At 43.8% G+C, this 13,502-nt stretch overlaps 1 protein-coding gene across 1 annotated transcript in view; it reads left to right on the top strand.

The window, feature by feature from the left end:
- The window catches only part of VEGFC (vascular endothelial growth factor C), a 229,991-nt gene that overhangs the window by 154,576 nt on the left and 61,913 nt on the right, over positions 1 to 13,502 (top strand). Inside the window, exon 2 of the mRNA XM_063920664.1 lies at positions 11,416 to 11,617. Coding sequence (XP_063776734.1) covers positions 11,416 to 11,617 — 202 coding nt within the window. The remainder of the gene's footprint in view (positions 1 to 11,415; positions 11,618 to 13,502) is intronic.

Raw genomic sequence — 13,502 nt, 5'->3', positions numbered from 1 at the left:
GTTAAAAAGCCAAGGGGGGGTGAATACTTTAGTAAGGCACTGTATTCAAACCGACTTGCAGCTGTAATTGCTGCAAAAGGTGGCTCTACAAAGTACTGACTTTAGGGGGGTGAATAGTTATGCACTCTAAAGTTTTCTGTTATTTTGTCCTATTTGTTTGCTTCACACAAAAAAAAAATCTTCAAATTTGTAGGCATGTTCTGTGAATGAAATGATGCAAACATAGGCGTGCGCAGCACATTTTATTAGGGTGTGCACCACCGGAGGGGCAAGTCTAGCACCACCTATTGGGCATGGCTAGCACCACCCTTCACTCTGTGCCACCCCTTCCCTCTGTGCCTCTCAGCCTGCCCCTCTCTTTCACTCTGTGCCTCTCAGCCAGCTACCCTTTCCCTCTGTGCCTCTCAGCCTGCCCCCCCCCTCACTCTGTACCACTCAGCCTGCCCCCCCTCCTTCACGCTGTGCCTCTCAGACAGCTACCCCATCCCTCTGTGCCTCTCAGCCTGTCCCAACCTCTCACTCTGTCTCTCAGCCTGCCCCCATTCACCCTTTCAGCTTGCACTTCGATTTGTGTGTCTCAGAATCCTCCCTTCTCCCCCCTCAGTTCACTGGTAACCTCTCACCTGCATGTGAGGCCAGGAGCAGCACCGTGGCAGTCAGTAATCAGACATGGCAGGGACTCGGAGCGCTGCGCAGTAGTGAGAGTGACAGGCTCTCTGGTGGCAACTCAAATGCGGCGCTGGCTGCCGGCCAATCAGAAGCCGTGGTCCGGCGGCAAATCAGGAGCCGCTGCTCCCGATTCGCTGCCGCTACGAGAGCTCCGATTGGCTAGAGATCGGCGCTGCATTTTAATGCCACCATCGAGTTTGTCACTCACTCCTGTGCAGCGCTCCCTGTCCTGTGTGATTACTGACTGCCGCTGCTCCTGTCTGCCAGCTCACATGTACTCCGCTGCCACCTGGGCCCCCTTGTCTGTCAGGGCCCAGGACAAAGGTTCGACGGTCGGCCCTACATGCGGGGCATGCCGGACACACGCCTATGGATGCAAACCTTCAAACAATCCATTTTAATTCCAGGTTGTGAGGCAACAAAACATGAAAAATGCAAAGGGTGGTGAATACTTTAGCAAGGCACTGTGTATATACGGATATATAATATGTATGCATACGTGTGTGTGTGTGTGTGTGTGTGTGTGTGCATATAGATATATAATATAGCTGTATGCACATAAAGAGTGTATTTTAGCTAAGCGGATCCGCACAGCATGTTACAACTCTTCACATCTTAATACATGTTGCGATTTTAATGCAATACCTTATAATTATATTGCAATATTGCCTTGCTTATATGTATGCTGCATTTTCAGACTTACCGTATATACTTGAGTATAAGCCGACTTTTTCAGCACTTTTTTTTGTGCTGAAAAAGCCCCCTCGGCTTATACTCGAGTCAGTGGGAAGGAGGGACACGGAGGGCACAGCGCACGCCTCTCCTGTGTCCCTCCTGCGTCTCCGGTGGGTCTATTAAATGAAGTACCCGTTCGTGAGCTCTGATTGGCTCACGAACCGGCACTTCATTTAACAGACCCGCCGGAGACGCAGGAGGGACACAGGAGAGGCGCACGCTGTGCCCTCCGTGTCCCTCCTACACAAGACAGCGCGGGAGTGGTGGAGGGTAAGTTATACCTGGCACTGGGGGAGCATATTTGGCACTTGGGGGGTGGGGGCATATCTGGCACTGTGGGGGCATATCTGGCACTGTGGGGGCATATCTGGCACTATGAGGGCATATCTGGCACTGTGGGAGCATATCTGGCAGTGTGAGGGCATATCTGGCACTGTGGGGGCATATCTGGCACTGTGGGGGCATATCTGGCACTGTGGGGGCATATCTGGCACTAGGAGGGCATATCTGGCAGTGTGGGGGCATATCTGGCAGTGTGGGGGCATATCTGGCAGTGTGGGGGCATATCTGGCACTGTGGGGGCATATCTGGCAGTGTGGGGGCATATCTGGCAGTATGAGGGCTGTGTACGGCTAGAGCTGCATTTCCCACCCTAGGCTTATACTCGAGTCAATAAGTTTTCCCAGGTTTTTGTGGTAAAATTAGGTGCCTCGGCTTATATTCGGATCGACTTATACTCGAGTATATACGGGTATCTTGTGTGTTTTCGAGCTCTGCATTCTGCAATGCAATTCTGCAAGCACTGGCGATGCACAGTTGTTTACAACTCCGTCACATTTCCACTGGTAGCTAGAGGTGTGTAATTGGGTGATAATGTATTGTTTGCATGTGGGCAAAGCTCAGAGAAGGCTCATCTACAGAATCTATGACCATGCACCTGAACTGCCAAAGTGATTACCATGCGATCATGCAATAGATCGCATGGTAATCATGTGATGGGCACGTCACCACCGAGTGGGAGCAGCCTCCGGCCGTTTCCGGCGGGTGCCCATCGCAGTGCGATATATTGCATTTGTTAAAAAAAAACAACACATGCGATCGCACTGCGATTTAAGAAATATTATATGCAGCACATACTATCATGATTCGTGATATTCAAGCGGCGTGCCCGCGCATCGCGTCTCATGGTACCTTAAATGTGCATACAATCCTTCGATTTCTCTCAGAGATGCCGTCGAAATCGAAGGATAGCACCGATTATCTCCATAAGTGTATGGGCACCATTAGTCTTGATAATTAGTCAATATGTATCTTAGAGGGACAATGTACTAAGGTGTGATAAAAGTGGAGAAGGGAGATAGTGGAGAAGTTGCCCATGGCAACCAATCAGCTGCTCTGTATACTTTTAAAGTATGCAAATTAGAAATGTTACATCAATGCTTATTGGTTGCCTTGGGCAACTTCTCCACTGGCTAACTTCTCCACTTTTATCACTGCTTAGTACATGCCCCCTAAAAGAGGAGCAAAAGGTTTCCCCTTGTATGGTACATAAACAATGTCACTGAAAGCAGAGCAGAAGGTTAAGCCCCATACACACTTAACGAGCCCCCACTGACGCCGATATTGGCAGCGGCGGGACCCCGCCTGGGTGCCAGCATACACACTTGCCGATGACAACGGGGAAGGGTGTAACGGTGGTGGGGGGAACGACGCCCATGCTGCTGTCATTATCAAGGACCTCTCTCGTCTGTACATGTTCATACAAGGAAAGGGGTTGTTAACGATGCACGGGAGCACACATCATTAACAACATAGAGTGTACACACTAGACGAGATTGTAAAAAAGATCTCGCTCAGAAGGGCCTTTCTGAGCGATATTTTTTATTTTCTCGTCTAGTGTGTATGGGCCTTTACACTATCAGAAGTACTCATCTTCTATCTCATCCATTACTTGTACAGTAGACTGACTGGGTCAGTAACCTCAGAGTGTGTGTGTGTGTGTGTGTGTGTGTGTGTGTGTGTGTGTGTGTGTGTATGTGTAGCAAATAACCATATGTGAGAGCGGCGGTTATTTAGTATCTCTTCCACTCTATGTGCCAACATTTCTATTCTGGATAGAACCGCCTGTTGAATCCTGCTGTCCCCATTGTGCCTCTGGTGTCTGTTTTTAGAAAAGCATTGTTTCATTTAAGCTGCTGTACATTTTTTTTGCAAAAAAAAATAGTCTTCCTGGTTTTGCACAACAGTAACTGTTACATTCATTATTTACATACATTAACCACAAAAGTCAGCAGTCCAAAACACACATGGTTTGTATTCAGCACCACATTTCAGAGTATGAATTCAATTTATCCACATGCAGTCCTACTTAGTAAAGTGTCTGGATTCATATCTATCTTCAGTAAAGAATATAAAATACTAATTAAAAATACAGGCCGTAAGTTATAAAAAATAATGACTTGCATTTTCGTTAAACTCTCATAAATTATCTATTCCATTTAATTCTAGCGATTATGTTCAGAGACTAGATACAGGTTGTTTGGTTATCATTTGTCAGGATTCACTCATTAATGAGTTTATTTAAAGGGTCCTGTAAATGGCTTATCTCAGTAACAGGGAGTACTTGGCATAACTAATCACTGATTCTATCTGCATAAAAGTATTACCGGATCTGTTTTCAAATGTTTCCCTACTTCATCATTTATTTTGTATATCTATATTTTTTTAGAAGAGCCAATATGCACAGTATGTGTGATTCTTCATGTTATGTTTATTCTAAATAGCCCATTCTTATATTGTATTGCAGAGGTTCTCAAACACTGTCCTCAAGTCACCCTAACAGTCCAGGTTTTAAGGATAATCATGCTTAGACACAGTTGACTTAATTGATTTAACCATCTGTACTCAGCCACAGATATACTTAAAACATGGACTATTGGGATGCCTTGAGGACCACGTTTGAGAACCACTGCTGTATTGTGTAGATTTATTACTTCTATTTGACTACTCCACCAAAATGTAGCCTGCCTTCTCCACAACACAATCATTCTCCCTTTTCTATTTCTCTCCTGAAATAGCTGTAGTGCGCTGTTTGACGACTTTCTCTCCTCCCAAACATTGTCTCAAAACACTCCGCTGACTACGAGTGTGCCTTGCTTTAACACAGAGTGGGAAGTGCCTTTAACCATTGGAGCCCTAGGGCACAGATAACAGAGTCTCTGCAAAAATAATTGACTGGCCCCTAGGCTTCAGCCTAGTCAGCCTAACGGATAATACAGCCCTGGGTCTCCATAAGCCTTAAACATCTTAGTGATATTTGGTGGACCCCTTTCTTTGAAAGTAAAGCATTCATAATCATAACCAGAAATAACGACACTGAGACTTGAATTTGGCAGAAAATTGCTAGCTATTTATTTGTCCCTAACCATTAGGAAACCTGTAATAAAAAGAGATTAATTTAATATGCCGCTCCATCTGGCATATGGTGGCGGCCCAAAAGAACGGCTCCTTAATCTAAATTAACTTAAATAACTCAATCCTATAAATTTACTAAAAGCTTACCATAAACCGGTAATAGGTGACAACTCAACCCCCACAGTGGCTACCCACCGCTCCTGGGTGCCCTGCCGCTGCCTTCCCGGATGGGTGGTCAAGCGGCCATAAGTCGATGGAGGTGAGTGCACCTAAACCACAACAAACTGTAAAACACTACAGTTTTCTCTACCATACGAAACTGCCGTTCTTTTCCGCCAATAAATAGCCAACGAAAACAGCCAACAACTTAGAGCCAAAGCACCACGTGCCACAATCTCCAACTACCAGGGCGGGAGGGAGGGAAACCAAATCACCAAGAGACTTAAAATGGCCTCGCCTTCCCTATATATATCAAGCCCTCCCCTTAAAGGCTGTACTTTCCTAACAGCTAGGTCCACCCTTCCCCAGATGTTTAACTCTTTTCTCTCCTATGCAGTCAATACTCTCTTCTTACGCTAGGAAGGTCAAATATGTGTTGCTTTTGAAGATCTACAGTACTTTGCAAATCAAATTCTTATTGTTTTTTGTCAAAATAATTTATCCCAGAGGTTCTCAAGTTGTATCCTTAAGGCACCTCACAGATTTTAAGTATATCCATGCTTAGTTGACTTAGGTGGACATGTATTAAGCCGTAATAAAAATGGAGAAGCTGTCCATGGTATCCAATCAGCATTGACATAACATTTATAATTTGCATACGATAAAAGTATACAGAGAAGCTGATTGGTTGCAAAGGGCGACTTCTCCCCTGGCTAACTCCATTTTTATCACTGCTTAGTACATGTCCTCCTTAATTCGTACATCCTTCAATTTGATTTAACTATCTGTGCTGAGCCATGGTTATACTTAAAATCTGGACCATTGGAGTGCCTTGGGGACCACGTTTGAGAAATTCTGAGCTATCATAAGATCAAACTGATGACTTACAAAATGTAGAGCATCAATTAATAAAATGGAGTCAGATTATTTGGTTTTCTTAATATGATTAAACAAGAAAATATTTATATTCCATCTAAAGGGAACAGCTTGTAGCCGAGCACATGTAAATAAGTGTAAATAGACATGTTTATAATGTCCTTGCCGATGACATAGTGTTAGCACTGAGAGAAATATTATTCATGATATTGTAATATTTCAAGTAGCATAGACTGAACGTTTCACAGCTTGCTATTTTCCTAGTGGTGACATTACAAAACATGACAGACGCTGTTATCATGTTTCAGCATCAATTCAGCTGATGGACATTTGCCAAAAAAAGAAATATTCTGACCATACACTTACTGAGTGGGTCGTGTGGAAGGAAAGTGAAATTACAGCTATTGCAACAAATGATATCAACATCAGGATGTCATTTCTCTCTAAGGCGGATTCATTTCTCAAAATCAAAGCACTAGCTTTAAATATACAGCTTAATTTGCTGAGAAATGACATCTGGATTCTACAAACAACCACACTAATTTTACAGTGCTTTAGAATAGCAGGAGTTGTATCAGTTTTTGGCAAAGCTTCACGTTTCACACGTTTTTGGCATAGTTTGAAATCTTGCCAACTATACACAGAGCTGTAAAGAGCATTTATTCCGGCGTGTGTGGTAAGTCAGTCAAGCCAACTGAGCTGGCTTTTATGGAGAGCCAGTCCTTTTATATCATGGAGAAAATCGTGACTTAACAATGATTTCTTAGAGACATTTCCATTCCCTCCAGAGCAAATGACTTTACAATTGAAGGATGAGGTTACCACATGAAGGCATGTGCTAGTAGTATATATATTTTATTTCTGTGGAATCTGCTGGTGTTTATATTGGGATATCCCAGCTCTCCTGCCATTTAGTGCCATAAATTATAAATACCTGTCATGTCTTTCATGAAACTGCTTTCTCCTGCTATGTGCTCGGTTTCAATTTCAGTAGGTAAAGCTTAAAAAAAATTAGGATTTTGTTTCAAAGTATAAAGGGGAGATGTATCTGTGAGAGCGATACAATGGGGAAGTTGCCCATAGCAGTCTATGGAATATCAGTTGAAAGTCGATTTGTTGCTATGGGTAACCTCCACTCTATATCTTTCAAAGATTTGATGCCTCTCTCCCTAAGGGTGACTAACCTTGAAAATGTGACCAAAACGCAGGAAATGCAGTTTTCAGAGTTTTGATGGCATTTCCATATGTACCAAGCTCCAGAATGTGATACATTCCAGAGCTTGGACCCGGTGGGTAATGCCATCTTTTAATGGTATTACCCAGTAGAAGCCTATGGGCTTCTGTTTGCATTTTCCCCTAAGGGATTCAATCAGAACCTCCCAGCACCCACCGCAGCACCTGCGTTTCACACTGCATGCACGGAAGGACTCCCAGGTCCTAAACCTGAAAGTCCAGTGATCACAAAAGACAGCTTTTATTGGGAGAGCTTAGGATCTAATCGGAACCCTCCCAGAACCCACCGTAGCACCTGCATTTCACTGTGCATGCACGGAAGGACTCCCGGGTCCTAAACCTGAAAGTCCAGTGATCACAAAAGACAGGTCTTATTGGGAGAGCTATCCTTTGCAATTTTAATCACATTTCTACAGATGGAGTCATGCTCATCTGATGCAGCTCCATCACAAATGTGCACTCCTGGCGTGACTAAGCGACCCGACGCCTAGCCACGCTATGGGAGTGCACAGAGACGCTCTCTTTGCAGTGAATGGGGCGCGTGCACATCTCTCACGCATGCGCGTCCCAGACGCTGTGATAGATGAGCCCAGGTGGGCGCGCCCCAGCACATATGGAGCCACGATTAGCGTGGCTCCATCTGTAAGTACGTAATAGCATTATTAACACCGGTATGTACCTAATGATACCATGATAAAAGCACAAAGTATGCTTACTCTGTACACCACTAATGGAATTGCATGCTATAGCAGTGTGACAAGGATACTAACCTGAGAAAGTCAAAGGCCATTATCACTGAGCCATGCAACATTCTGCAAATTTACACTTCCATGATTTATGAGAAAAGTACAAATTGTAATACCTTAGCACGGGTTGGGTATGAAATGCCGGCGGTCACAAGACCAACTGCAGTATCCCGACAGTGAGATTTCAGACACTGGACGAGGTTATGTATTTTACCCCTCTCACTTACCCTAACCGGGAGTGTCGGCTAACGCCACCCCCACCCCCCCCCCCGCCTGTTTCAGTTGTAACCCTAACCTCAACCCCGATACTCGCCTTCGGGATGTTGGCTCTGTTGGTGTACCATCGCCAGTCTCCTGAGAGGTCACGGGATTCCGTTGTTGATCACATGACTGCTGGCATCCCCACCACCAAGAAGCTGAATGCATCTCCTTACTACACTACAATGCTGTTTGTGTGCATCTGAGAAAATCCAAAACTAGTTATCCTTAGCATGGCGCAGCATTGTTGCAGGGCGCTCTGTTCCATCCCCACCCTTGAAACCCGTAACATATGAATAGGGGGCTCTGGAAAGTAAAGCACTGCTCCAAAAGATGCTCTGTGGAGCTCCATTGGCTCTGCAGTAGCGCTACTGGTTGCTGGATGCAGTATCAGACACCCAGCAAGCCACATTCAGGTGCCGTGGGGTAATGAGTGACTGGGCTGCCCCAAGGACCCTGTTCAACAGCACTGCTGGCACACCCCTAGTTACAGCCCTGGCACAGCGACTAAGTCATGCCATGTCTATACACGTGTATGTGGTGTTTTACCCATACTTGGGTAATTACATGTATTTTACTAACATTTTTCAAGGTCATACTAGTATTGTGTTTCCGTTACAGCAGGGGTGAGGAACCTGTGGCCCTCCAGCTGTTGTTGAACTACACATCCCACCATGCGCTGCAACTATTTTAGCATGGTCAAATAACAAAACTGTAGCAGAGCATTCTGGTATGTGTGGAGAGCCAAATGTTCCCCACCCCTGCGTTACAGTATGACAAGATGTGTTCTAAACAATGTATCTGTATGCAATTCAATTGTAAACAGCATTTTGTGGGTATTGCGCCACCATCGCACATAAATTGTGCAGGGTGCAACCTTGATGAAGTGCATGAAAAAATAGGCAAATCATCCTGAATCCCCAAAAAGTGGCAATTATGTCATTTTGAGCAGCACTGTTTATTTACTGGTAATTTTTATCTATAGGAACACCTCATAGTCCTATTAGTAGTACTGGTTTATTATGAGATGTGTGCTTTAGCTCTACTTACAGATGTGTCCTCCTACATCTTTCCTCCGTGCACTACATGTCGTACAACGGGCGAGTGCCTTGTGACTCTGTAGCGCCGAGCAATTTTTTTTTTTTGCATTTTTTTTCTGCAAAAATGCATCTAAGGCGCAAAGTAATGTAATAGGACACACAAGCAGTTTCTGCTGATATGCAGCATTCCTATATTCTCTTTGTGACTGTATTTGCATACAAAATGCAATGCCACAGTGTTTGTTTTTTGTTTTTTAAAGAAATTTTATGGAGCAAGACAGAAAAAAGTTACACCAATCACACTGTAAAGTGGCATTTTGGATGCATATAGAGCCGCAATTACACACACAATACAGGCATGCTGCATATCATTTAATCAGCAGAAGCTTCTTGTGCATCCTGTTACATTACTTTCCGTCTAAGACGCATTTTCGTGGAAAAGACACTTGGCGCTGCGAAGTCACAGCATGGCACGACTTCAAGGGCTGTTTAGTGTGACTGCTGCAAGGATTTAAGAGGACACATCTGTATAATGGCCACACACATTATATTCAACTCAATTGCAATCTCTGGGCAAACTGACAATTCATTTTGGCACTGAATAACCACAGTCCCCATTTACGAAAATAAAAAAAAAAGTGCATAAGCTCCAATATACCTTCAATTTGGGAGATAATATTTATTTAATGCATGTGCCAATGTGGACAACCCTCTCCTCCTGGAAATCCTTTACTTCATTGGTCTGCATGATACTGCTCTCTCCTGGCTTTCCTCCTACATCTCGGTCAGCTTCTTCTGTCTCCTTTTATGACCCAACACCCCCCCCACTTCCACTAACAGTAGCTGACACCTAAGGCTCTGTTCTTGTACATTTCCTTTTCTCTCTCTATACAACCTCTTTAGGTGAACTCATTCACTCTTTCGGCTTCCAATATCGCCTCTTTGATGATAATTATCAAGTATACCTTTCCTCTATTGACCTCTCTTCTTATCTCCTCACCTAGAGTTAGGCTGTTGGGGGAGGTGTTAGGCTGTGGAAAGGGAGGGTTAGTTTCAGTTGTCACCCTGGTCAGGATTTGGTTACTTGACATGCCGGTGTCTGTATTCTGACCACCGGTCTCCCGAACCCAAACCAAGCTGAACATTTTACCACCATCCCACTTAACCTAATCTCCCACAATTCCACTATCTATTGATGTCACAAATATCTCCTCTAGCCCCAAAGTAAGCTGTCTCCTCCCATTCCTTCAAATCACACATTTAGTAACTTTCACAGTCCTACCGTTTCCATCTCAAAAATATTTCCAGGCTCAGATCTTTTCTCACCATGGATGATTCTAAGACCCTTATCCACTCACTGATCATCTCCAGCTTGGACTACTGTAATCTCCTATCTGGCCTCCCTGACAAACGCCTCTCTCCACTACAGTCTATCCTCAATGCTGCTGTCCAACTCATCTTCCCCTCCAAATGTACTACATCCACCTCCCCTCTCTTACAATCCTTATACTGGCTCCACCTCCCCTTCCGAATCCAGTTCAAGCTTCTCACACTCACAAGGCCCTCACTCATTCGTCTTCCATTTACATAAATGTTGGCTTTGGTTCTCCCTCCCTCTGGAATTCTCTACCTCTCCCTATCAGACTCTCCACCTCTCTACAAAACGTTAAATGGGCTTTCAAGATCCACTTCTTCATCAAACCTAGCTATCTCTCATCCTAACCCTCTGTTCCATGCTCACTTCTAACCCATCTTTGTCACTCCTGTCTGTCTGCCCTTCCCCTTCGGAATGTAAGCTCTCATGAGCAGGGCCCCCTCCCCTTATGTGCTTTTCCCTCTCTTAGACTATTTTATACTCCATACTCCAACTGCACCTAACCCTCTATTCTTGCCACCCTAATGATTGTTTCAGTGTCCCGTCCCCTGATGCTACATTGTTTATATACAGTACCATGTACTTGTTCTAAATTGTCTTGTACTGTAAGTCGTTGTTTTCTTGTTTTGCTCATTTGTTTATGTATTTTGTTAGGCGCTTTGGAACCCTTGTGGAGCCATATAGATAACAATAATAATAATGTGCATTATCTGATTTATTTATTTTTTTCTAATTAGCCGGATAATTTTTTAAAAGTAAGAAATAGGCTTACCAGAAATACAATTGTGGGGCAATGATTCTCTTCAGCTTTCCTCATCCTCCATACACATATCTATAACAGGGTTGGTGGCTTGTGTCTTGACCAGTAGCAAAGAAAAAAGTAACTTTATTGTGTCTTTTTCATTTAAAGGATCAACCAGGCAAGGAGCTGGAAGAGCAGCTGAGAGCCGTGTCCAGTGTGGATGAACTGATGACATTGCTTTACCCTGAATCCTGGAAAATGTTCAAGTGTCAATTAAGGCAAGGAGGACAATCCGGCTTTGATGCTAGAAGAGATGATAGTGTTAAATTTGCAGCTGCACATTACAATTACAATGCTGATATCTGGAAAAGTAAGTGCATTAGAGCACAAGACACCCGGCGTTCATTCTATACAATATTTGTGTCAACAGAACAATAAACTAGGTGCATCATTTGCAACGTACAAAACATGACACTTTTAATAAAAGAAATATGGGTGACCATTAACAAAATTCACTTGTTTATTTTGCATAGATTAATAATCCCCATTCTTTAAAGCCTCATTACCGTCTGGAAGTATTACATGAGAGGTACAAATTGGAGAACACTGCATGCTGAGATATTTTTTCCTTCTTACCTGTGTTTTAGGAGTTATATTACCTTGCGTATGTTCTCCTGTCTCATGGAAACTCTACTACTCACTGCAGGAATTATAGAGGCTTTGGGAACCACCCTCAACTTTTGACCTGCTTGTCTCCACCCAGCCATGCATGCATCTGACAGTGGAAGGCTCATGAATATGTATATGCATTCCACTGACTTCTGAGGAGATATTGACATCATCCTGTGTTCCCTACTAACATTTAAATAACCGAATAATGGGTATTTCAGCCTATTGGAGCTGCAATAAAGGTAGAAAGTTTTTATTGTAATTAATTGAGTCATTACCCCAGACGGTAATGCAACTTTAAAGTTTTTTCTTATGACCAACATTTATGCTTTTTTTTGTGTGTCTATGTAAAGCCCTTGTTTTCAATGGAATCATGAAGGTTCATTCTCTTACAAGGAGTAGTTGTATTAAGGAGGAGAAATCCTTTGAGATTGTTCTTATGTTAGCAGTATGGTTACAGTTATTTGGGTGGAGCTTTGCAAGAAAGTGATTTTGATTGGCTGGAAATGGACATAGTTATATGAATTGGGTGTGTGGTTTGCCCAGAGAGGGGCTTGGCTTATATTGTGTCTATAAATGTTGGCCAGTATGAAAAGGATGGGGACACTTTTGCCATGTCATATAGCCTTATCTACCTGTAATTAAGTGAAGTCTATGGCTTCTGGCACAGATATACTTAGGGGGATATCCAATTACCGGTAAATTAACATTGGCTCAAAAACGCAGACGTTTTACAGACTTTTTCCCGATTTGTTTCTTTTTTAAAAATGTTTTTACAGCATATCCAATACGGATCGCCCTTAAAAAAAAAAATAACAAAAAAATAAGCTGACCTCCAGAAAACACACAGGTTCAGTGAAACCTGTGTGTTTTCGGTAGAGGCTGGTGAAACAAAATCCCTGATAACCGTGGCGACCTGCAGTGTCCCTTGCCCACCACAGCAGTGGCAGGCTGGGACTGTAGGGAGGGCGCCACGGCCCAGGAGCCAGCACTTGGCGACTAACCCCGATAGTGTAAGCCGGGTCAGCGCCACGACCCGAATCCCCATCTTTCCCCGCCCCCAGTCACATGGGGAGCCATCATGTGACCAGAAGGAGCCGGAACTGCAGCTCTGCAAAGGGAGCTATCAGAAGCCAGCACCCGGTGCAGCATCAGGTAGCCCCCAATAAGCCGGCGCTCATGTCGGCTTATCAGGGCTAATAGGATAGCCTCCGGTGGGACAATTAGCCCCTGTAAATTACTGGGGCTAATTGAAAATCCCCCATAGATTTAGAGAGTGATTAAGTGGAGAGGGATAAACTACCAACCAATCAGCTCCTGTCATTTTCCAAACAGCCCTTGACATGGTAGTTATTCGCTGATGCCTCATACTTTATCACTCTGTAAGGCTTAGTACATCTACCTCGCATGCGTCTTTCTCATTCTCAGACAGGTCTTCATATATCCTACCTCTGCCACTGGTTAAATCACAAAGTACAGATGTGCTCATATATGAAGTCCATTCATCTGTAGCTGATAAGGGTGATATATACAGCAGCCAACAATGGTTTCAAAGGATAGAAATGGACTATGCTGTCGAAGATCTT

This window comes from Pseudophryne corroboree, chromosome 1, assembly GCF_028390025.1.
Source record: "Pseudophryne corroboree isolate aPseCor3 chromosome 1, aPseCor3.hap2, whole genome shotgun sequence".
Lineage (NCBI taxonomy): Eukaryota > Metazoa > Chordata > Amphibia > Anura > Myobatrachidae > Pseudophryne > Pseudophryne corroboree.
The sequence above is the reverse complement of the archived record's forward strand: the minus strand, read 5'-3'. Positions and strand labels throughout refer to the sequence as shown.